The following is a 24,344-nucleotide window of genomic DNA, read 5'->3' as shown; positions in this document are numbered from 1 at the left end:
GAGGCTTTGTTAAGGGGCTAATGCCCCAACCACCATCTGGGTTGATGGCAGGCCTGCATGCACATAGCACGCATGCATTCCATCAACCAAGATGGTGGCAGAGGCTTCAGCCCCTTAGGGAAGCCTCAGGCTCCATCTTGATTGATGGCAGGCATGCATGCACAGAGCGGCCAGCATTCACTTCAAGGGACAGGTGGGTGCCGGGCCCCAGGGCAGGCTGATGCCCAAAGGCCACGTCATGAATGGCGCTGGCCCTGACTAGTGTGAAGAGTCTAGATGGAATAGTTAACAGAATGGTTAACATTGTTTTTTAAAAAACCCTAAAGAGTAAAATCCAGTCCCACGTGCCCTATTGGCAGGTCTGTACAGTGTGGCAGAGACACCACCACCTCTGCAGCCTGCCATACTTGACATCTGTGGTAGAAGGGGGTGGAACAGTAAGCTTTGATCAGGGTTGATGGCATTACATACTGGCTGTTGGACTACCTCAGGATACAGCAGATCCCTGGCCAGCTCAGCCTTGTTTTCGTTACTTGCCCTGATATTAAGTTTTCTGTCTGTAGGAGCATTTCAATCTGTGCGCTGCATAATGTCCAAACTGACCAGGAGATGCTTCAGCAATAATCTACTCATTTCAACCATTACAGCTGCACCTGCAATGATAATTTATATATTATAAGCTGGTAGTAAAGGGTTGGTCTCACTGCCATCAGTGTGAAACATTAGTCATCCCTAATTTGTCCCATGATTTCAATGGGAAATAAATGTAAATATCTTAAGTCTGCATCCTGCCCAAGGACTTGGGTTGTTTAAAAAGTGTGTATGGTGTCTACCACAACATTTAGACTATTTTAGTACAACAGATGAAACGTGCTCTGCTCTCTTCCCTCCCACATACACACAAAACATTTACTAAGCAATTCCGGGCCGGCTGAATCAGGGACAATACTATCACAGCACTGTTAAGGGTTAATTCCTGTCACACACTAAAGCACCTCCTTGAGGGTCATCCTTGAGAGCTATCTACTGTTTTGATTAAGCACCGCCATCTTACAACGGATGTCTATAACCGCCATCTTAGTAATATAAGCTGTTCATGCACTATGGCCGGAAACATGACTCAGGGAATACACTGGTGGAACCAATTCAATGTAACACACTGTAATATTACCAAATATAGAGTTCCTACTGTAAGCTTCCTGTAAGTTGTTTACTGAGGGGTAAATATATCGGGGAAACAAAGGCAGTCTGGGTCGACCGCACTCACTCTGAATTGCTGGTGTGAGTGCTTCCTTTTTAATAAACTATTTTTATCCTAAACTGCTGTTAGCGTCTTGTTTTGGCCAGAGCGAGAAACTAACATTATTTTCTCACAACAGCACTAAAAAGAGACTTTCGTTAGATAGCTAGATGCTATGTGTGCCCATCCACCATCAATTCCATTTCCAACCACAAACACTTTATGGCTTGGATCTTAAAACATGTTAATTTAAGGAACTTCATGGAAGAGAACTTTATTGTTCTGACCACTACAGACACCTGCATCCCAGGAAGGTCAGGGATCCTCCTTAACACTATGAGAGGGGTGATGCTAGCAGAGCATCACTCAAAGTTGAGGTTAGATTCCAACAAATTAATTCAAGGAAACTCATGGAAGGAATGTTTCCTATCCCTTCCAGCCCCAAGAGACCCTGTACCCCATTTCAAATTGTTCCATAGATCCCCTGACCATCTAAAGAGGCTTTTTGGGGTACACAAGTGACTGTAGGATGGGGAAAAAGAAAATCATCTAGCCTGTTCATGGAATGGTATAGTGATGGTGAGGAGCACCCAAGGCCTGTGGTTTTGTACTGATATTGAAAACGGAGATATACCACCTTACTTTCCATCAGTACATTAGGAATGGCCAGCAGATAATATGCGGGCCATCTGAGGCACCAACCCAATGTTACACATATCTATCCCAGTGCTTGAAGACCTCTTCCAAATGTTAATGAAAATATGGTACGAACTTTGCCCACCATATTAATATGATGGGGAAGGGGTGACTGAAAAATGAATAAACTACAGCATAACTATGATGAAAAACAAACAACATATCATTCTTCAACAACAGTGCCAGAGGGCAGCCAGGTTGGGCCCTGGCTGAGGGCCCCTGGGTCCCAAGAGGCCCCTGAAGAGCCCCTCCTTAGAGTGGGTGGGTGGCTCTCCTTTCCGCGATCTGTGGCAGTGTTGGATTGCAACCCTGCAACAAATCATGGAGAGGGAGCGTGCACGCATGCCATCAACCAAGATGGAGGTGGAGGCATCAGTCCCTTAAGGAAGACTCAGCTGCCATCATGGTTGATGGCAGGCATACACTCATAGTGCGACCAGCATTTATGTCAAGTGAGAGGTAGGTGTGGCATGCAGGCGACCATCATGGGCCTGCACAGCAGTCGGGGGGGTTGTCTGGGAGCTCCTCCTCCATGATCCGCGGCAGCCATCCGCAGTAAAGAAGGATGGGGGAATTTTTTCAGCCTAAAGGCTGCATTGCCTCATAGACAAAATTCCAAGAGCCATATTCCAGTGATGGGTTTGGCTAGAAGGAAAGTGGGAATGACTACAGGCAAAAGTGTGTGGAGTAATAGAAGTGACTCTTAACTTTTTTTACACTTAGTTATATTGCACCCACACAAATGTTTCGATACACGTACAATACATACATACATCATCCAGATAAGCAAGATGCATTTTCACCATTCAAGGTCATATTCTAGCCAATTGAAAAGAAAGGAGTGTGTGGAGAAACACTAGTGAGCATTAGTGTGGAGCACGGGAAGCCACACATTATTGCTCTGCTGTTTTATCCCAACACATCTGGATATGTGGCATTCCCTTGTTCAGCTCAAGCACCCTCAGTCACTTGAACATCTGCTCCATTAAACTGCTCTGCTTTTTTCTCGTTTATTGTCCCTTCGGCTTGGAGCTATCTCCAATAACATCTTCAAATTCTTCTTCAAACCCACCTTTCCACTAATCCCTCTGGAATAATAAAAAAATAAAAATACAGTGCTCTACTCTATGCCTAACTACTTCAAACTGGTTTGTAATGGCATATTCCTAAACAAATGAAATCATTATGTACGTACGTAGTTCAGACCAAAACATTGCTCCTCCACAGAGAATCCACAATTAATGTGAAAAACAGGAATAAACAAATCAAAAAGCCTCTTGGACTTTTTTCTGGAAAAGGTCTCATACTTTTTTGAAATTCATTAAAAAAGCAGAGGTGACAGCACACAGCCTATAATGCTATCCCTGAATTTACCCCATCCTCAGAGCTTAATCTTTTGGCATTTAAAAGTTAAAAAAAAAAACCTGCATGGATGTTTTTATATTAATTAAAGAAAATGTGCATTGAAGTCAAGGATAATGTACCTCATGTGTACTTAGAGCCAATGGAGGGGGAGGGGTACTCCCCCTCCTGTCCCCCACCTGCCTTTCAACAGCACATACTCCTGCCTTTACACTGTGATTTAGTGTTGCACAGTGGCTTCCTCAGTCTGTGCAGGCTTGTGTTTCTTCTTTGCGTTTTTTAGCCTGGTCTTAAGTGTTAATTCTGTGTTGTTTCCTGCCTCCAAGTTTTTTTTTTTTAAGTCTCTTTGGTATGCATTGTTATGTCTTTCTATGGGGTTGTTGTATGTTTGTAGTTCATGCGGAGTGACTGCAGCGGCTTTGTTTTCAAAACTTCTTTTTCTACATTTTTTTTCTTTTTTATATCTAAGGCTGCAATCTAATACATGCCTACTAAGAAGTAAGCTCCTTTGGGTTCAATGGGACTTACTCCCAGGTAAGTCTGTACTGGATTGCAGTACTACTTGCCTAGTAGTTTTGCTCACTCACCTCCTCGGAGCTTCAACTGGAAGCCCTCTGCTACTTCTTGCCTTGATTAGAGTCTGTTAGAAGCCATTTGTTTATATTTCAGCTTGATTTACAGTTATTGTCCTGCAATTTGCAGTCCACCCCTTTACCCTCCCCAAGCTACAGGGAGAAAGTCCAGAACAGGACTGCAAAAATTAAACAGCAACATGCAATTACAGTTGCTTTCCCTCTGAGTCTTTTACTATCTCTGTGCTGGGCCTGGCAACCAAGAGATCTTTTGTATCTTTAAAAATTGTGCAGGGGGGAGGGATAATTCCAGTGACCTTGTGGTTTTTCCTATTACAGGATTGCAGACTATACAGGAAAACTCAAAGTGGAAAAGAGAACAATTATTGTTTTCCATCAGGCTTATAGGAGGCACCCTTCAAACCATGGTGCAGAGAGCCAGCCTCTCTGTTTGCCTCCAGTCCCCAGCCTTTTTTCAGACTCTACTCAAAACACAAGCCTCTCCTTGGCCTCAGGAAGGGGGGGGGTCTCCTGAATGGTTTCAATAACAATAAGATCTCCCTGACTCATTTGCCAGTTAATGGGCACTTGATAGGCCCATTAACTCATCCTGCCACTCTATTAGAATAACAAAGGGAGATCTGGCCAACAGGGCAGGTTTCTCACCTCCAGGTGCAGGGTTCCAAATCAGAGGCTGAAGGGCGCTCACAGAAATCATCTATCACAACCCCAAACCCATAACAATAATGTACTGCATGCATACTTTAAGCCAATGGAGGGGGAGGGGCACTCCCCCTCCTGTCCCCCACCTGCCTTTCAACAGCACGTACTCCTGCCTTTACACTGTGAGGTAGTGTCCCACAGTGGCTTGCTCAGACTGTGCAGGCTTGTGTTAATTCTGTGTTGTTTCCTGCCTCCAAAAGTTTTTTTTTAACTCTCTTTGGTATGCATTGTTATGTCTTTCTTTGGGGTTGCTGTATGTTTGTAGTTCATGTGGAGTGACAGTGGGTGCTTTGTTTTCAAAACTTCTTTTTCTACATTTTTTTCTTTTTATATCTAAATCTGCAATCCAGTATATGCCTACTAAGAAGTAAGCTCCTTTGGGTTCAATGGGACTTACTCCCAGGTAAGTCTGTACTGGATTGCAGTTCTCTTGCCTAGTAGTTTTGCTTACTCACCTCCTTGGAGCTTCAACTGGAAGCCCTCTGCTACTTCTTGCCTTGATTAGAGTCTGTTTGAAGCCATTTGTTTATATTTCAGCTTGATTTACTGTTATTTTCCTGTACTTTGCAGTCCACCCCTTCACCCTTCCCAAGCTACAGGGAGAACATCCGGAACAGGACTGCAAAAATTAAATAGCAACATGCAATTGCAGTTGCTTTCCTTCTGGGTCTTTCACTACCTCTGTGCTGCTGCATTGCAAATGCAGTGACAGCAAGACATCTCTCTCCCTCTCTCTCCCCCACCTTCCTACATCCCTTAACCAAGAGGCAATTCTGTTTCATGGATAGGGTTGCCAGGCTCAGGGCCTGAGACTGATCCTGTATCTTTAGGAGAAGAGAAAGTCAGCCAAGTGCAGGTGTTCTTGCAACACTGTAATGAGAAAAACCACAAGGTGGACTGCCCTTCCCCTGAACAACTTTTGAAGATACAGAAGACATCTGGGAGGCTGGGCCTGGCAACCAAAAGGTCTTCTGTATCTTGAAAAGCTGTGCAGGAGGAAGAGAGAATTCCACCATGTGATTTTCCCTTTACAGCGTGTTGAGATTTTGGGGCTCACAAACCCATCTTTTCCCACAAATCTATTTACTTGTCTTTATGAATCTCATTCAGGGAAGTTTGTTCTGAGTTACTTTTGCTCTACAATTCTATAGGCAGCACACACTGACATCTTAGTGAAGGCCACTTTCACTTGCTATCCTATGTTATGGCTTCAAGCCTTCAGGCAAAGCAGGCTGATAACGCTTGTTCAGCAGAATGCAAGGCTGAAGCAGGGCAGACTTGAAAACTATGTAGAGAATACACAAAGAGCAATTTGAAACTATTGTAACTGGAACTTAGCCAGCAAGTGCGAATGATGGAGTGTGCCATATATGGTGTGTTTCCTGCAACCTCAGTGCCTGAGGGTATAAGAAACCCATGTCTAATATCTATTGCTGGTCGACCCCACTCATCTTGCTGATGAGTGTGAGTGCTCTTTCTAAAAATAAAACATGTTTTTGTAGTTTTACTCCTGGACTGCTGTTTGTTTTTACAAATGACCAGAGCGAGAGACAGACTGGCTTATCTCACAACAAGTGTTACAAGAACACCTGCACTTGGCTGACTTTCTCATCTCCTAAAGATACAGGATCAGTCTCAGGCCCTGAACCTGGCAACCCTATTCATGAACTGCATTTTTAATGAGAAGGATCTCTTTGCAACCAGCTACAGAGAGAGAGAGGAAGTGTAAGTAAGCGAGAAGGAGAGAGAGAGAAGCAAGATCTCCTCTGTGTGTGTGTGTGTCTCACTGTGTGTAAGTAATTAAGAAAGAGAGGAGTGGAAGCAAGATATATCTGTGTGTGTCTAAATGTAAGAGGGAAGGAGGGAGAGAGAAGCAAGATCTCCCCTTCCATGCTGCAAATCCTGTGGTAAGAGTCCCGTCCCCAATCACAGACCTTCTTGGCAAAGGACAAACTCTTCCAGCCTCTTCCACCCTTCTCTTTTTATTTATTTATTTATTTATTTATTTTTAAAACTTATATACCGCCCGACTAGCAATAGCTCTCTGGGAGGTGAACATAAATACAATAAAATACAGGAAAATACAAAAGCATCACAATCTAAAATCAAATTTCACAATCTAAAAACTGCATAACTAAGATCAAATTACAAACATTACCATCCTTAACAAAAAAATTAAAATGCCTCGGAGAAGAGAAAGGTTTTAACTTGGCACCGAAAGGATGATAGGGTCGGTGCCAAGCGCACCTCCTCGGGGAGACTATTCCATAGTTCGGGGGCCACCACTGAGAAGGCCCTAGATCTTGTCACCACCCTCCGGGCCTCCCTATGGGTCGGGACCCGGAGGAGGGCCTTCGTAGCAGACCGTAGTGTACGAGCCGGTTCATAACGGGAGAGGCGTTCCGACAGATATTGTGGTCCCACGCCGTATAAGGCTTTGTAGGTTAATACCAACACTTTGAATCTGGCCCAGAAGCATATTGGAAGCCAGTGCAAGCGGGCCAGAACAGGTGTTATATGGTCCAATCGCTTCGTTCTTGTTAGCAGTCTGGCCGCCGCATTTTGCACTAGCTGTAGCTTCCGAACCATCTTCAGAGGTAGCCCTACGTAGAGCGCATTACAGTAATCCAAACGTGAGGTTACCAGAGCATGTACTACTGATGTAAGATCCTCCTTAGTCAGGTAGGGACGTAGCTGGGCTACCAACCGAAGTTGGTAGAACGCATTCCGTGCCACCGAGGCTACATGAGCCTCAAGTGACAGGGAAGAGTCTAGAACGACTCCCAGACTATGAACCTGTTCCTTTAGGGGGAGTGTAACCCCGTTCAGGACGGGATATGTATCCACCATCTGATTGGAGAAACTATCCACCAACAGCATCTCAGTCTTATCAGGATTAAGTCTCAGTTTGTTAGTTCTCATCCAGTCCATTGTCGCGTCCAGGCAACGGTTCAGCACATTGACCGCCTCACCTGAAGAGGATGAAAAGGAGAAGTAGAGCTGCGTGTCATCAGCGTACTGGTGACAACGCACTCCAAAACTCCTGATGACCGCACCCAACGGCTTCATATAGATGTTAAAAAGCATGGGAGACAAAACCGAACCCTGCGGGACCCCACATTGGAGTGCCCATGGTGTCGAGCAATGTTCCCCAAGCACTATCTTCTGGAGATGGCCCGCCAAGTAGGAGCGGAACCACTGCCACGCAGTGCCTCCAACTCCCAACTCCGCAAGCCTCTCCAGAAGGATACCATGGTCGATGGTATCAAAAGCCGCTGAGAGATCAAGGAAAATCAACAGAGTTACACTCCCTCTGTCTCTCTCCCGTCATAGGTCATCAAACAGGGCGACCAAGGCCGTCTCAGTGCCAAAACCAAGCCTGAAACCCGATTGAAATGGATCTAGATAATCGGTTTCATCCAATAGCGCCTGGAGCTGGTCAGCAACCACTCGTTCCAAGATCTTGCCCAGGAATGGAATGTTCGCCACTGGTCTGTAGCTGCTGAAATCCTCTGGGTCCAGGGAAGGCTTTTTCAGGAGTGGTCTCACTGCTGCCTCTTTCAGACAACCAGGGACCACTCCCTCTCGCAAGGAGGCATTTATCACTTCCTTGGCCCAGCCAACTGTTCCCTCCTTGCTAGTTTTTATTAGCCAAGAGGGGCAAGGATCTAGTACCGAAGTGGTTGCACGTACCTGTCCAAGCACCTTGTCCACGTCCTCGAACTGAACCGACTGAAACTCATCCAACAAAACATGATAAAACTGTGCTCCAGACACCTCACTAGGGTTAACTGCTATAGAATGAGAGTCTAGGTCCCGACAGATGCGTAAGATCTTATGCTGGAAGTGCTCAGCAAACTCATTGCAGCGGGCCACCGATGTATCTACAGTGTCCTGCAGGCCTAGATGGAGTAGCCCTCGGACGACTCTAAAAAGCTCCGCTGGGCGGGAGAGAGATGCCTTAATAGTGGCGGCGAAGTGTTGTTTTTTCGCCTCCCTCACCACTCCTACATACCGCTTGGTGGAAGCACAGACCAGCGTATAATTGCATTCGTCGAGAGTTCGTCTCCATCTCCGCTCAAGCCGTCTCCTATCTTGCTTCATAGCTCTCAACTCTGGAGTATACCAAGGAGCTGAATGAGCTCTGCAAAGGAGAGGGCGTGCAGGAGTGATCGTGTCGACAGCCCGGGCCATCTCCGCATTCCACAGATTAGCCAGGGCTTCGACAGGAGCGCCGGTCCTATCAGCCAGAAAAACCCCCAGAGCCCTTTGAAAACCTTCAGGATTCATTAGTCTCTGGGGGCGGACCAATTTAATAGGTCCCACACCCTTGCGGAGGGAAAAGGTCACTGAAAGTCTAAACTTCAGCAAGCAGTGATCTGTCCATGACAAAGGGAGAGATGTAAAACTCCCTACGTCCAGACCACTATCCCCATGTCCAGTAACAAAAATAAGGTCGAGAGTATGCCCCAATATATGTGTTGGGCCACTAACATATTGGGACAGCCCCATGGTTGTCATGGAGTCCATGAAGTCCTGAGTCGCCCCTGGATTTAAGATCATCTGCCTCTGGTCACCTGTGTGTGCCTGGAATTAAAGATGTCATACTGACAGACACACGAGAGGGAGCCTTTTCAGTTGTGGCTCCTAGGCTTTGGAATTCACTCCCTCAAGAAGCCTGTTCTGCTCCCTCCCTGATTGTTTTCCGGAAACTTGTGAAAACTATCTTGTTCCAGAAATCCTTTGGGAGGGACTGATGGGTGAGCCTATATGGTATTTTATGTATTTTAATTGTACTCCATGTATTTTAATTTACTGTAATGTTTTGTATTTTATTGTGTATAATTTTATTATGTATGTGTGTGATTTTATTATGAGCCGCCCTGAGTGTTTCTATGTTTCTTCGTCTTCAACAGGGGAGTTAAGCATGTGTCTAAAACAGATAGTTCCCTGAAAATGGAAATATAAGTTGAGTATTTGAAAATGCACCCAATTTTGAAATAACTAGTACGATGAATTTTTATCACCTTCCTGGGGATGCCTCAAAGGTCTTTCTCCCAGTAGTCCTATTATTTCATTAAAAGAAAGAATCCAAAACTGCCATGGCTTTATTAAGAAAGTATAAATATTTTCAACAGGATAGGAACTAGTTGTCAGCATTGTTCAGATGAATGATAGTCCATTGGCTCTGGAGGTTTCCAGATGCTGAAACAGAAAATAATTCAGGCTATACAAAGAAAGAAAACAGCCAAGAAAAAATAAGCAGCAGCAGAGAGGAATGAAGGTAAATTTTTAATTTCATCTTAACTGACCCAGCTCCCGCAAGATTCTTACTCCTGCAAGACAAAGCACTTAGCATTCTGTTAATGAACTAAAATTGAATTTAAATACCGCATCTGAATTGTACTTTATATTACATTTGGGTGGTGGTAGTGAAAACATGAAGTTCTAAACTCTGGAACTTTTTATAGGCTTGTCCCTGATGCTAATTGGAAATTGAAATTGCTAGAAATATTTCAGTGCTATAGTAGATTTTGGGAAGAAACTTTTAAAAACCCTTAGAATTACCTGTTATAGAAGAAATAACAAGAGGTAAGCAGCATCTAACAAGTTTATTGAACAGTGGCATCTTTTCATAAATCACTAGCATACAAGATGCAGTTGCAAGATTTCAGCACCATTTGTTTTATGATCCTATTTTCACCTGTACGATTTCCACAGCCAATATATGAAGCTCACCAAAACTGTATAAATGAAACCTCACTTAGCTATATTTAATTATTTTATTATCTTTTTCCTTATTGCTCTTACTTTTTTGTTAGATTTTTTCATTGTCTTTGCTTAAATCTATTGATTGTCTTAGGATCATTGTAAGCAAGATATGTCAATTACAATATCTCTGTGAAAATGTGGATACCAGCTTAAAGCTAGCTAAAGAGAGTCTCTTTTTAGTGTCATGATAGCATTATCCCTGATCCAGCCAGAATTGCTTAATTAATGTCATGTGTGTATGGGAGAGGAGGAGTAGAGCCTCTGATCTGTTTTACTGAAATTGTCTGAATGTAGTGCTAGACACTATACAATTTTTTTAAGGAAGTCATGTCCTTGGGCTGGATGCAGACTTAAGATAGTTGAATTTACTTCCCATTGAAATCAGTGGGACAAATTAGGGAAGAATAATGTTTCACACTGATTGAAGTGAGACCAATACCAGTTGCTGGAAACCAGAGGAGGGGAGAGACTCCTGTTGCACTCACATCATGCTTATGGGCTTTCCATAGGCATCTGACTGACCACTGTGAAAACAGAGTGCTAGACTAGATGGGCCATTGGTCTGATCCATCACTGCAGGTTCTTATGTCTTATCCAATCCTGAGTGAGTGGAGTTTTGCTTGCATGACAGACTTCTGTTTTCTCTTCCCCAGTCCCACATGCTCCCAAAATCTGTTACAGGGGGTGGGCCGGGAGATGGAAGGGACAGAAGAGGAAGAGAATGTTCTGTTGCACATCCAGAAGACTGTTGTGCTGCAGCATTGGATATATCCCTTACATTTACTTATTTTTTTTCTGAGAAGGTGGTCCAAATTTAATTGAGCTTGGTTAGCAAAATCTTGTCTATGTCTTTTCGTTGTTCTTCCTAAATTCCTGTTTTTATTTATGAGTTTTCCTGCATTAGTGGACTTCACCTCTCTAAAAGGGTGGGGGAAGATACTGATAAATGTTGCCTGGTACAAGAAACCCTCTAGGGCAGCCTTCCCCAGACTTAATAATAATACAGGTTTATTCCATTTTGACTGTGCTAAGATCTAAACATAAAACCACCATAAGAAAAATATTTGGGTGATTTCATTACAAATACATGCTGCACAGGAACACACATCAAAATACTCAAATTCATCTTTACTTCAGTGGAGACAGGTGGCGCCAATGTCAGACATCAGAACCACTACTGCTTTACTTCCATCTTTAGCTTGTAACCTTAAGCCTATGAATATGGAAGGATAGATTTGCAAGTACCAGTACAGCTATTAGGACATGCTTTGCATTTTTGTATCTAAGCTATTTAAACAGGTTTTACTATTGCTGTGTCAAAGCCTCCCCCCAAGAGTAAAGTGTAATTCTTCTTTTAGAAGTTAAAAACAAGAATGACAAAAGATTGTGTTAAAGTTAGAAACATGTGGCCCAAAATCAAATTCCTTTGCCTACATTTATGTGCTTATTTAACACTGTGAAACATCTTCATAATTCATTACACAAAAAGTGGTAACTTTTGTGAACCCATGTGTACTATTGAAATGTCAAAGCCCCCCCCCCCAAAAAAATATTCCTACAAAATAATGTAGAGTTATTTAAAATCCATTAGGAAATATTACAGACAAAAAACATAGAACTGTTTCCTGTTCAATATTAGGTCAGTTTTTTTCTGTTCTCTGGTTACTTTTAATTGATTTTAAATGTGTTTTTCTTGTGCACTGATACAGAAATTTTGTTGTTTTTAAATTGTACTGTACAAATAATAGTGAATGTGTGTAGACTCCAGATCCTTGTTCACTAATCCTAACAATGCAATCCCATGCATGATTATTCAGAAGTAAGTCCTACTATGTTCAATGGGGCTTATTTCCAGAAGAGTGTGCTTAGTATTCCAGGCTGCATGTTTACTTAGAAACAAATTACCCTCAGTCCTAATCATATTGATTTAATGGTGGCCTACATAACACACACACTGTTAAATATAGAACTGTATCTTAAGGTGTTTTTTTTTTTTAAAAAAAACCTTTTTATATATAAAGAACCTTCAACTCTAGTTATTATGAAATAGGTTAAGAAGAATACATTCAGCTTAATCCTGCACAAAAGTTCTTGGAACTGAACAGAACTTCCAATGCTACAATCCTATATTCTCTTAGTTGAGAGCAAGTCCTATTGCACTCATTGGGACTTACTTCTGAGTAGACTTGCATGCTCACAAATGGGTCATCGTGCTTCCTTCCCTGCACACCCCTCTTGCCAGCTGTCGCTGGTCTTACCACTGTCACTGAGCTGAAGGGAGGAGTTGTGGGTGGGCCTCTGAGGGGGCAAGTAAGAGGAGAAGGAGAGATAATTTCACTTGCATTTTGCACCTCTGGAGAAGGAAGAGGCACTGGCATTGCTCTTGCTGCTGCTTGGTGTGGCACATCTTGATTGACTGAGTGACGCCATGAAGTGAAGTGAGCAAGCACTTGTTGAGCCATGCTAGGAAGCAGCAGTAGCAGCTGTGCCTCTCCCTTCTCCTTAGATGTGCAAGCAAAAGCCTCTATCATTCCTACCTGTCTTTTCCCATCTTAGAGGCTTGCTGCCTGCCAGCAACTCCTGCAGCCCAGCAAGTGCGGCAAACAGCAGTGGGATTCTATGCCAGACACTTTCTGCACAGGCTGAAGGAAAGGAACCCTCATGACCCATCTCTCAGAAAACTAAAAGAATGGAGAGCCCCCCCCCCAATGACCTGGGACCAATACACCACTGGTTGAAGAATTATGTGTTGTTTTTTATCATAGATATGTTGTAGTTTGTTTATTTTTCAATAATCCCTTCCCCCTCTTATTAACATGGTGGGCAAAGTTGTTCCCATATTTTCATTAACATTTGGTAGAGGTCTTCAGCACTGGAAGTGGCCTGCATGTTATCTGCTGACCATACATAAAGTAATTATGGAAAGTAAAATGTTATATCTCAGTTTTCAATATCGGTACAAAACCAGAGGTTTCTTCCTCAGCCTATAGTCACTTGTGTACTTCAAAAAGCCTCTTTACATGGTCAGGGGAGCTATGGAACAATGTGAAATGGGGTACAGAGTGCTGCTGGGGCTGGAGTAGATAGGAAATATTCCTCCAATAAGCTTCTTTTGTGTTAATTTGTTGGAATCCAAGCTGGACTTTGAGTGATTCCTCCCTCTGCTAGCATCCCCCCTCTCATAGTGTTCCAAAGGATCCCTGACCCTCCTGGGATGCAGGTGTGTGGGATGTAGAGGTCAGAACAAGAAAGTTCTCTTCCATGAAGTTCCCTTAATTAACCTGTTTTAGGATCCAAGCTATAAAGTGTTGGTAGTCAGAAGAGGAATTGATGGAGGATGAGCACACATAGCACTAATTGTTCTACTTTGGGTGTGTGGTGTTTAGTTTCTAAGACGATGGACAGATAAAGTGTCTGTCTGTCTGTCTATCTATCTATCTATCTATCTATCTATCTATCTATCTATCTATCTATCTATCTATCTATCTATCTATCTATCTATCTATCTATCTATCTATCTATCTAGAGTCTCTTTTTAGGGCCATGATAGCATTATCCCTGATCCAGCCAGAATTGCTTAATTAATGTCATGTGTGTATGGGAGAGGAGAGGAGAGGAGAGCCTCTTTGATCTGTTTTACTAAAATTGTCTCAATGTAGTGCTAGACACTGTACAAACTTTTAAAAGAAGTCAAGTCCTTGAGCTGGATGCAGACTTAACATAGTTGAATTTACTTCCCATTGAAATCAGTGGGACAAATTAGGGATGAATAATGTTTCACACTGATTGCAGTGAGACCAACCCTTTGCTACCAGCTTATAATATAAAAATTATCATTGCAGCTGCAGCTGTAATGGTTGAAATGACTAGACTGTTGCTGAAGCATCTCCTGGTAAGTTTCAGCATTTTCCAGGATACAGATTGAAATGCTGTTCCACTCACAAAACAGTATCAGGCCAAATAGTCCGAAGCAAGGCTGTGCTGGCCAGGGATCTGCTGCAACATGTGTTAGGTTTTTATGTTTCTTATAAACATTTCCAAACATAAAACCAATGTCACTTTACTGTGATTGATTTTGAGTTTCAATGTTTCAAAATAAAATATCATACAGAACGTAATTACAATGTACCATTTGTAATTCAGTAATATTAGAGCATTGGTCAGGAGTCTGATTACTTTTACAAGGCACTGTATGTTTTCTGCTGTCATTACTTTAGTCTTTTTGACGTTCAGCTGTAGTCCTGCTTTTGTGCTTTCCTCTTTAATTTTCATCAGCTTTTGTTTCAAATCAATACTAGTTTCTGCTAGTGGTAATGTCTGCATATCTTTTCTCTCCAATTTTCACACTTCCTTCATCTTGTTCTAATCCCACTTTTCTTATGACATGTTCTGCATATAGATTAAATAAATAAGGTGATAACATACACCCTTGTCCGTGCCCTTTCCAATTGGTTTCTCCATATTCTATCTTTTTAGTAGCCTCTTGTCCAGAGTATGGTTCGTCAGTGAATGAATCTGTCATCCTTGCATCTCTTTTATATAGTTCTTCAGTGTATTGCTTCCATCTTCCTTTTATTTTATCTTGGTCAGTCAGTGTATTCCCCTGTTTATTATTTAATGTGTGGTTTAAATTTTCCTTTCATTTCTCTAACCTTTTAGAATAAGGTTGTTGTTCTACCTTTTCATTATACTCTTCTATTTCTATACAATAGTTATAATAATTCTCTTTGTCCCTATGTACTAGTTGCTGTATTATTGCATTTAGGGTTCCTACCATATTTCTGTCTCTTTTTGCTTTTGCTTTCCTTTTAAGAGTTTTGTCTTTCATCTTTGGGCTTATCCACATGGGAGCCTAATTTCTTATTAAACACAGTGCTTTTACCATCATAAGAGATTGTCAAGGTCTACACTTCTGCTCAATGGTAGCTGCCAATCCACTGTTTTCCATTCACACACGTAGGTGATGCTCTGTAAAGGAATATATTTTACAGAAGACAACTGATTTAAATGGAAAAACTGAGTGATAGCTTCTGCTTGCCTGCAACGTCTTGTTAACCATGTGCAAGTAGAACCAAACACACGGTAATTCATCCTGTGAATGAGCCCTCATTTTAGCTAGAGGTATTGTCTTTGTACATTATTTAGCTAGTGGTATTGTCTTTTTACATTACATTCTTTAATCCATAGTTCTTCTGGTTCTCTATCAACTCAGTAAAAGCCTCAGATATGTTCCTTCTTTGCTCTTTATAGTCTTCCGGAATGTTATTTAAATTGTATTCTGGTGTTATGATTGTTTTGTTTTTCTTCTTTAGCTTTACTCTGATTTTCGATATTACTCTGATTTTCAATATTACCAGTTTGTGATCTGTACAGCAGTGTGCATTGTTTTTGCAGAAACTATGGAACTTCTCCATCTTCTGCTACCAATTATATAATCAATTTGATTTCTGTATTAACCATTTGGTGATGTCCAGGTTGACAGTCATCTTTTTGGTCGCTCCAAAATGTGTTGGCAAGAAACAGATTATTGGCTTCGCAGAATTCAGTAAGTCTTTCACCTGCTTCATTTCTATCTACTAAGCCCCATTTCCCCACAATTCCTAGTTCTTCTCTGTTCCTTACTTTTGCATTCCAGTCCCCCTTGATTGTCAGCACATCTTGTTTTGATGTGTGATCAATTTCTTCCTGTACTTTCCTGTGCATAAACTGACTCCAATTATACCCATGTAAACATTAAGAGGATGCTCCACCTGATCAGCTTTCCCTTAGTAGTTGCCTGTGCAAAGCCTGTTTTGTTAGTTTGTTGTATATCAGACACATGACATGACATTTTCAGAAAGATATAGTAAATTAACCAGCTCATAGAGAAGCACTATAAAAGCAGAGACTTTCCAAAGTGGAAAAAATATCAGTATGTCTCAACAAATGCTCACATTTACCTACAAATGGTGTAAACCAGGTTAAACATTAAATCATTCCCTGAAACCATTTATGGTACTCATCCTCATCAAGGAATGGCAAATGTAAGAAAAGGTTGATCATGGTGCTCTTTTGACAGTTCCTGCTTAAATCGGAACCCCTATGTGTCCTTTCTTGTGGGGGGAATTGCCTGAGTGTGTTGGGCATCTTTGATGTCAATGGGACATATTTCTAACTAACTTTGTATGGAATTGTATCTCAGTGTCAAAATTTTCTGAGATTTTAGACCTGTTTCCCATGCAACGTGAGATGAACAGCCCAGTCCACATGAGAGAAGGTGTCTGCCCGGATCAATAGGTCATCAAGGTAAGGATAAATGTGGATGCCCTGGCACCAAAGGTAAGCTACCAGGGCCATCATTATCTTCATGAAGACCTGGGGAGCAGATGACAGGCCAAAAGGCATTGCACAGTACTGATAATGCTGATGATCGTAGGTGAAACAGATGTAGCATCTGTGCTGGGGATGAATAGGAACATGAAAGTATGCCTCCTGGAGATCTATCAATTCCAGGTAATCATTTTGATGGAGAGCATCCCTAATGGATAGAAGGGACTCCATCCTGAACGTCTGGTATCGGACAAAGTGGTTCAGGAACTTCAAGTCCAAGATTGCTCTCCAGGACGTTTTGTCGAATTTTGGTACGATGAAGAAGGTGGAGTAGACTCCTGAGAACCATTTGTCTACCAGCACCTCCTCTATCACCCACATTTGAAGAAGATGGAAAACTGCCTCTGTTAGCGCTTGATGATTTATGGGGCAGCTTGATATAGGAGAAGGTAGAAAATAATTTTGGGGGAGGCCTTCTAGCTCTGTTGTACAGCCCTCCTGAATAGCTTGAGAACTTACAGTGTGCTGATTGCAGCTGCTAGTGCTGAGCTCTGGCTTGGAACTGGGCTTTGTAATAGTCCCTGGCCCCCCTGGAGGCAGAGAAGGAGCTGGCCAGCTTGAGAAAAGAGCTTTCCCTGAGGGAGCAGAGGGAGCAGTTTTAGCTTTCTTTTTAGAGGTGGCAAATTAGGGGACCACTTCCAAAATGGCAGCCACTCTTTTTTTGGCGGGGTCTGATGGTACGGTGATGATGTCTGAACCATCTGCTAGTGTCCCTGCTAAGTGCTTGGATTTCTTGAAAGCATTATGAATTGGTGGCTGAGATAATCCGCAGTCCACTACGGAGCGTGCTGGCAACGCTGTCTCACTTATGGCTGGGAAACCTGCAGAAGACTCAGGCCATTTACTTTGAGGCAAGATATCGCTAGCTGCCATTGCTCACTCTTCCACTCACTCTCACTCACAAACGTCTTGCTGGAGTATGGAGAGAGCCTCTCCACAGAGCACCTCACACGCACTCACACCTTGCTGGGGTGCGGGGGGTGTACAGGTAGCTTTAATTCTGCCAGGCTATGCCCTTGAAACAAGCCCCTATTTCCTGCTCTGACTAGCCCAGGCGGGGAAGGAATGAAAGCAGGGGAAAATGGAGAGAAGCAGAACGGGGGAAAACTTCCAAGACACTGACAAATGTCTTTTTCTTTTTTAAACAGGTACTGAAGACAACAAACACACTTATCAAGTAGGAGCTCAAGGAAAAGGGAAAAGAACAGAGTAGAGATCAAAAACTAAGCTTCACTATGAACAGAGAGAAGAGAAATTCAACCGTCTAGGATGAAGAGGTAGGAAAAGACTGGGGAGATCACATGTGTGAGCTGACCTACTCCCAGCAATTCTGCTGCTTTTCTTGCCTATGGACATGAGGTAGAGCACATAAACCACTTGATGGACTATCATCCATGGAGAAAGGTATGAACTATGTATGAATGATGATAATTAATGCAATTTACAATACAATTTATCTGTTTAGGACACTGGCATCAGAGATACTGAAATAAAGAACCAGTCTGCTACGATGGAGTTTAAACTGGCCGGTCTCACTAGCTCTGCAGAATTACAGACACTTCTCTTTGGGGTATTTGCATTCATCTATTCTACTGCTTTAGCTAATAACCTCATCCTCATCTTTACCATATGCACTTCCAGGAAACTCCACACTCCCATGTACTTCCTGCTCATCAATTTGTCCCTTGTGAATGTATTTTCTATCTCAATTACAACTCCAAAGTTGCTCCAGACTCTTTGGACCCACAGAAACACCATCTCCTTTTATGGCTGCATTACACAGATGTATCTATTCCTAGTGGCTTTGGGAACAGAGCTTTTTCTCCTCTCGTTTATGGCTTTTGACCGCTATGCTGCTATCTGCCATCCTTTGCAGTACACAGTCATCATGAGGAAGGAAGTGTGTGTTGCCATAGCCATTGCAGTATGGGCTGCTGGGATTATCAATTCTTCTGTTCATACTGGACTTGTGCTGCAGCTGTCTTTCTGTAATTCTAACATCATCGATCATTTCTACTGTGATCTTCCCCCAGTTATAAAGCTGTCATGCTCTGACACCAGCCTGAATGAGATGATGACTTTTGTGGCAGATGTGTTTTATGGTATTTGTACCTGTGGGTTGACTATAACATCTTACTGCTTTATCCTGAGAGCTATCTTCAGAATCCGTTCCACTGAAGGGAAGAAGAAAGCTTTCTCCACATGTTCCTCCCATCTCATTGTAGTGAGTTTTTTCTTCTCTTCAGTCATTTACACATATACAGGTATAAGGTCCAGCTCAGACTACTCTCTAGACAAATTTGTTTCTCTCCTATATTCAGTGGTAACCCCAGTTGTTAATCCACTCATATATTCTCTGAGAAACAAAGAAGTAAAAGAGGCACTCAAGACAATTATTGAAAGAGTCAGGTTGCTCCGGAGACCTCAAGTCTGATCTGCAAAAATCAATGCGGCTGCTGTTGTTGTTGTTAGGGGCAGGAACAGAACAGGATAAAAGTTGGCAGAAGTAAATTGTTGGATTGTTCATGTGCAATCAAAATGCAACATATGATTTGGAATCAATTGTGGGTCATAAAATTCAGGCTTTCTTCAATCTGTATGCATAATAGCTTTTCAGTGAAAATACATCCAAATGGATCCTAAAATGTTCCTCTTTATTACTGGCTGGGATTTTGAAGTGGAAAAAACGTGACTCAATTGACACAGGAATTCTTCATAAGTAATGTTGGGGTTGCCACAAAGTAGTGTTTCCTGCATATATCCTATGTCTAAGGCCCCTGACTAGGTTTATCGTGTTCTTTCTCAAGCCTGGAGCCTATAAATGCTCGGAGGCATGAAACCAACATATTTCCACATTCCTTCCTGTCTTCCACCCTGATCCCTCATCATGTTGGAAAGAAATCTGGCTGGTTTCAAGCAAAAATGTTGGAGACACCTGAGTGAGTGACAAGGAACAAAGTGGAGACAGTTGCATTTATAAGCTGTCATTGCCCTGAGATGTGACTGATCATGACCTCTTTATTTATTGACCCACTTATCATGGTCACAGAAATATGTAGTGCTCCCAAATGCCAGACTCTGATAACTGTTCCTATTAAACTCCCACATACTTTTTTCTTGTACTCCATGTAAAAATGCAACTTTGATAGATGCCAAGGGTCACCAATGTTGCAGCTGTGGACATACATGCACCTTCAGAGGCCTTCCTTGGCATCCACAGAGTCCCCTGCTCCTGCTGTACTTAGCCAGTAAAACAGATTGCAGTGTGTGCTTGACTGCAAGACAGTTTCTCCACTTTGCATATGTGTCCATGGACTCCAATAGATTGGCACCTCCTGCTACATGATGAGGGAAGGCAGGTCCACACCATACATTTAAAGCACATGACTTCACTCAAAAAATTCATGGGAAATTTGTAGCTGTGTGAGGGGAAAATCATAGTTCCCAAATGTGTGTTGGGTGTGTTTTAAGTGCATGGTGTGTAGAGTTGCCATGTCTCCAGATTTGGCTCAGATATATATTTTTGGGGTTCTCTCTGGGTCTCTGGGTGATTTACTCCAATCTGTGGACTCCCAGCTTTCATTTTAAAAACAAAGTTTCCAGGTGGTCTAATTCAAGAGATATACACCAAAATGTCCACCACGCCACCCTGCAACCTCTGTTAAATGAGCTTGCAGCTGTCTGCCCTAACCCTGCCCTTTCAGGCTTGTAGCCAATAAGTGATGTCAGGGTTATGATTGACAAAGCATTTGTTGACCTCCAGGCAATAGCGAGAACCCATTGCAAGGCCAGAAAGCTGTTCTCTTTTTCTGGTTTATACCTTTCAGCAATAGCACAAGTCCCCTTCTCTCTGAGTCCCTGTCAGGAGCTGTAGAACAAAGAAATCACAGCAGGATCTTGGTAGGTAATTGTTTACTTTACACAATTTCAGTTATAATTATAAGAGAAGTGTATATGCAAGGTTTTTGAAAGTACTTTAAAAGGATATTATACATTTTATCTTTCAAATCATTTTTAAATAAAATTTTAACTGAAGTGTACATGCAACTTGTTTACATTTTCCTGGGTTGTTGAAGAGGGCAGTTTATTTGTCTAATTCATAGGCTATTTTGAAAACCTCCCAAATATGAACCTTTAATCCTATGCTCACTTTTCTGGGAGTAAATTTACAATGGTAACATACTGAGAGTAAACCCCACTGAATTAAATAGGACTTACATGGTTGTAGATTATGGTGTAATCAATGGCAGTTTTGAGTGAACATAGCACAGGTCTGTATTTGTGTTATAAATCTTTCTCTCCTCCTCCAATCCTATTTTTTTAAACAATTAGGCAGGGATTTCCTAGGTGTCACTGCTTTTATTTGGAAGGAAACTAATATTGATTTTGTTTTTTTAAAAAAAACATATTCTGCAATGACCAACTGGTTTTGACAATAAACTATTATATGGGGTATATGTATTTTTACATCTCCAGTGTGATTGTATATGGAATCTTTCCAACAACCCTGTGAGGTAGGGTTGGAAACCAAGATAGCTCACAACAAGAACTAAATCCATTTAAAATCCAGTAACAATAAACGAAGTATGAAAAAATTGCAGAACAGCTTGAAGTGGCATGATTCTCAATTTTGGTGTGGATGAGTGAAGTTCCTTATCACTTGAGCTTGCAGACTTGTGCATGCTTCCCTGTTTGAAAAAAAACCATTGAATACATTTAGGCTTGCTTCTTAATAAACATGCATACGAGTGCACTATACTGTAAGTATCTTTACAGGTTGTATAAATAATAAACATATTTGAGAGTTATGGTATATACATATTTCTTCATACTACATCTCAATATGTATCTGATTCCACACTATGGTTGTACATGATTATTTTCTCTACATTTTAAGTGTGCCCTTCTGCCTCGGAGTGGTCATAGTCCCCCTCTGTTGTTTTCACTCTGAGGGGCTGAGAGATGGTGAGTAATCCATGGTCACCATGTAAACTTTTAGCTGATTTCCTTTTTAAAAATGTAATTAAAATGATTTATATGCAGGCAACATTTATTAAGTAGATCGACACCATACATTTAAAGCACACCCAACTCGCATTTAAAGTGCATGACGTCCTCCAAACAATCATGTGAAGTGTAGTTTCCCCCTCAAAGTTATAGTTCCAACCACCTTTAACAAACTACAATTCCCATGATCTGTAGTGAGATTCATGTGCTTCAGTTGCAGTCAATGGGTGAAATAATATGCAGACAACAGCAGCTATGGTTGAATAAAGGGCCACTTTATTAAATTACAACCAAAAACTTATAAAGTGACCTGCAGAGGTGAAACCTAAGTGTGGGAACTAACTATAGGCAAGCAGCTTGCCCTACAGCTCTTGGGCGACCAGCCCCTACTGGGGCAAAGGGCAAGCCCCTTTTGCTTACCCCCTGCCCCGGCCACACCTTGTAGGTGAGTAGGGAGGCCTTCCCACATCACCAAATCCCTGGGGCTGTAGAACCCTCAGGTGGATGAGGTACATTGGCCCAAAAGCAGCCCATATCCTGCCCTTGGGCCATAAAACCCTGAGAGACAGGCCTCCAGAACCAACAATCACCTCCAAAGGTGCTTAAGGGGGTCACCTAGCTGTTGTTACCTATTTCCCCTTCTGCAGTTTACCACCACAAAAGGGTACAAATCTCTATTTAGTCCCCTTTTTCCCCACTGCACAGAAGAACTTCCAGCAGACTCCTCTGCAGGTCTTGCAAAAATATGTCATTTCCTGTATCTGACAGGTGAATGCCATCGGCTCTGTAGAGTTCAACCCTAGAATGCTGTATCAGTGGATGAGAAATGGGCAACCCAACATCCCCAAGAAGAACGAACCGAATCTGTTGGTTGACTCTCTTCGGTGCCAGGCTATCCTCCTGGGGTCCCCACACCACACCACTCTCCGCGTGGAAGGAGGATGTCTGACCGTAGCAGACAACCTGAAGCCCAACGCTTCCTTATAAACTGCATGTCCTCACATGCTTGCCATTTGTGGGTCTTCCCTCAAGTAACTAAGGTCATTCCCACCCCTGGGGAATGACCACCACATGCGGAACCGTCTGCATTGAACCTTGCTGGAACAAAGTGGGTAGGAGCCCATCCCAACGCATTCCTCTCCGACCAAGCCACTGTACTGCAGCCCATCGACTGAGGCCCAACTGTGATCCCATGTTCAATTTTGCGGCCCTCCGGGCTGTCCAGAACACCTTGCTGTGGCCCCATATTAGGATGTGCATCTGCTCCATCCCCATCCAGCAACCTGTCAAAATAATTATCACTTGTTAGGCTTCCGAATTCCCAGGCCCTTTAAAAGGGGCGGATATAGCCCTTATAAACACCAGAGGACCAGCATCCAAAGGCCTACACCTTTACCTGGGAAAACCCAGGACCTGCTGCCACAGAAGCAGCTCCAATTCCAAGAGACTGGGTTCCAAACTCTGAGGGGTCATGCCCTAGCCCCTGCAAGGGCCACTTTGTGAGAGCTCAAACTGTTATTTGTGAGGGTATCCTCACTTGCATGGGTGAATAAATATCCTTTTCTAGATCCCCTGGCCCCCAGGAAAGTCTCAAAGCCCTCACAAGATAAACTGTGCCAGGTGGGCAAATCCACTATAATGTAGGCAACTCAAATTCTGGAGAAGCATGCCCTTAAAACCCCCGTGGGGGCTGCTCCAAGGCCTTGGATGCCAAACTGAACTTTATGTGGGGAGATCTCTCCTCTGTATATCAGACAACCATGCCTGTATCCAAGAACACTATAACTCCCTCACAGGGCAGCTGTCCAGTCCTGGGGCAGGATAATATGACGGTGTGACCCTTGCACCAGTCATTGTGCCTGAAACATTAACCTCGGCCACAGGCTCATAGGGGAGAGTCTGACTTGGCCTCAGCAACCGCTGCCCCACCCGAAAGGCTCCAAATTAGTGAGGGCCACTGCACACAACTGTCAAACTTTGAAGGGTGAGGACCACCAGGCATCCCCCTGACTAATGTTCCCAGGTGGGGAGAAACAGGGGTATGTGGGTGTTTCATGATAGCCCTCTGCCTTGGCCTGAAAGGACGACTCCGCCCACATACCTTGTAGCACACTGACCAACAGGTTTTTACTTCTACCATCCACGGGAATTCCAATGCATAATGCACAGGAATAGGCCACCTTTGCACAGCACCTGCGGCCCAGAACTCCCGTAAATCCCATAGGCTTATGGCCATCTCTGACTCCATTCCCCAAGCTCCCAATGTGTGGTTTGCACAGAACTGCCAAAACTTCCCCAAGAACAAAGGAACATACATGGGGCCTTAAACCTAGTGTTCCTAAATATAAGGGAGTTACAAAAACCTGGCCCATGGCCATGAACCTTTTTGCCCATAAGTTGACCTCCAACACACCGGAAAGAGTTAATGAAAGGTGAATCCCCTAGTTAACCCCTCCCTAATCCAGGCCTGCAGCTGCAGGAAAGAGGGCCACACAGCCAGGTCGGCGCCTAAAGCAGCCATAACCCCAAACCTGTAGTGAGGCTGTGAAAACCCTGCCATGGCATCATAACCCACCGTAAAAGACCCCTAATACCTGGAGGGC

The 24,344-nt window shown here is 42.9% G+C and overlaps 1 protein-coding gene across 1 annotated transcript; it reads left to right on the top strand.

Moving 5' to 3' along the window:
* Positions 1 to 18,244: 18,244 nt before the first annotated feature.
* Positions 18,245 to 22,728, top strand: LOC133367908 (olfactory receptor 13G1-like). The gene is made up of 2 exons (XM_061591995.1): positions 18,245 to 18,998; positions 22,532 to 22,728. Exons 1-2 carry the CDS (start codon positions 18,245 to 18,247, stop codon positions 22,726 to 22,728), a joined length of 951 nt encoding a protein of 316 aa, XP_061447979.1.
* Positions 22,729 to 24,344: the final 1,616 nt, after the last annotated feature.

Source organism: Rhineura floridana, chromosome 11, assembly GCF_030035675.1.
Source record: "Rhineura floridana isolate rRhiFlo1 chromosome 11, rRhiFlo1.hap2, whole genome shotgun sequence".
NCBI classification, from domain to species: Eukaryota; Metazoa; Chordata; class Lepidosauria; order Squamata; family Rhineuridae; genus Rhineura; species Rhineura floridana.
Note: the sequence above shows the minus strand (reverse complement) of the source record. Positions and strands in the feature narration are given on the sequence as shown.

Coding starts and splice junctions, on each gene's coding strand:
- LOC133367908 (XM_061591995.1), top strand. CDS start 18,245: ATGGAGTTTAAACTGGCCGGTCTCACTAGCTCTGCAGAATTACAGACA. Junction 18,999..22,531: donor AGTCATTTACACATATACAG/GTATAAGGTCCA, acceptor TCGGCTCTGTAG/AGTTCAACCCTAGAATGCTG.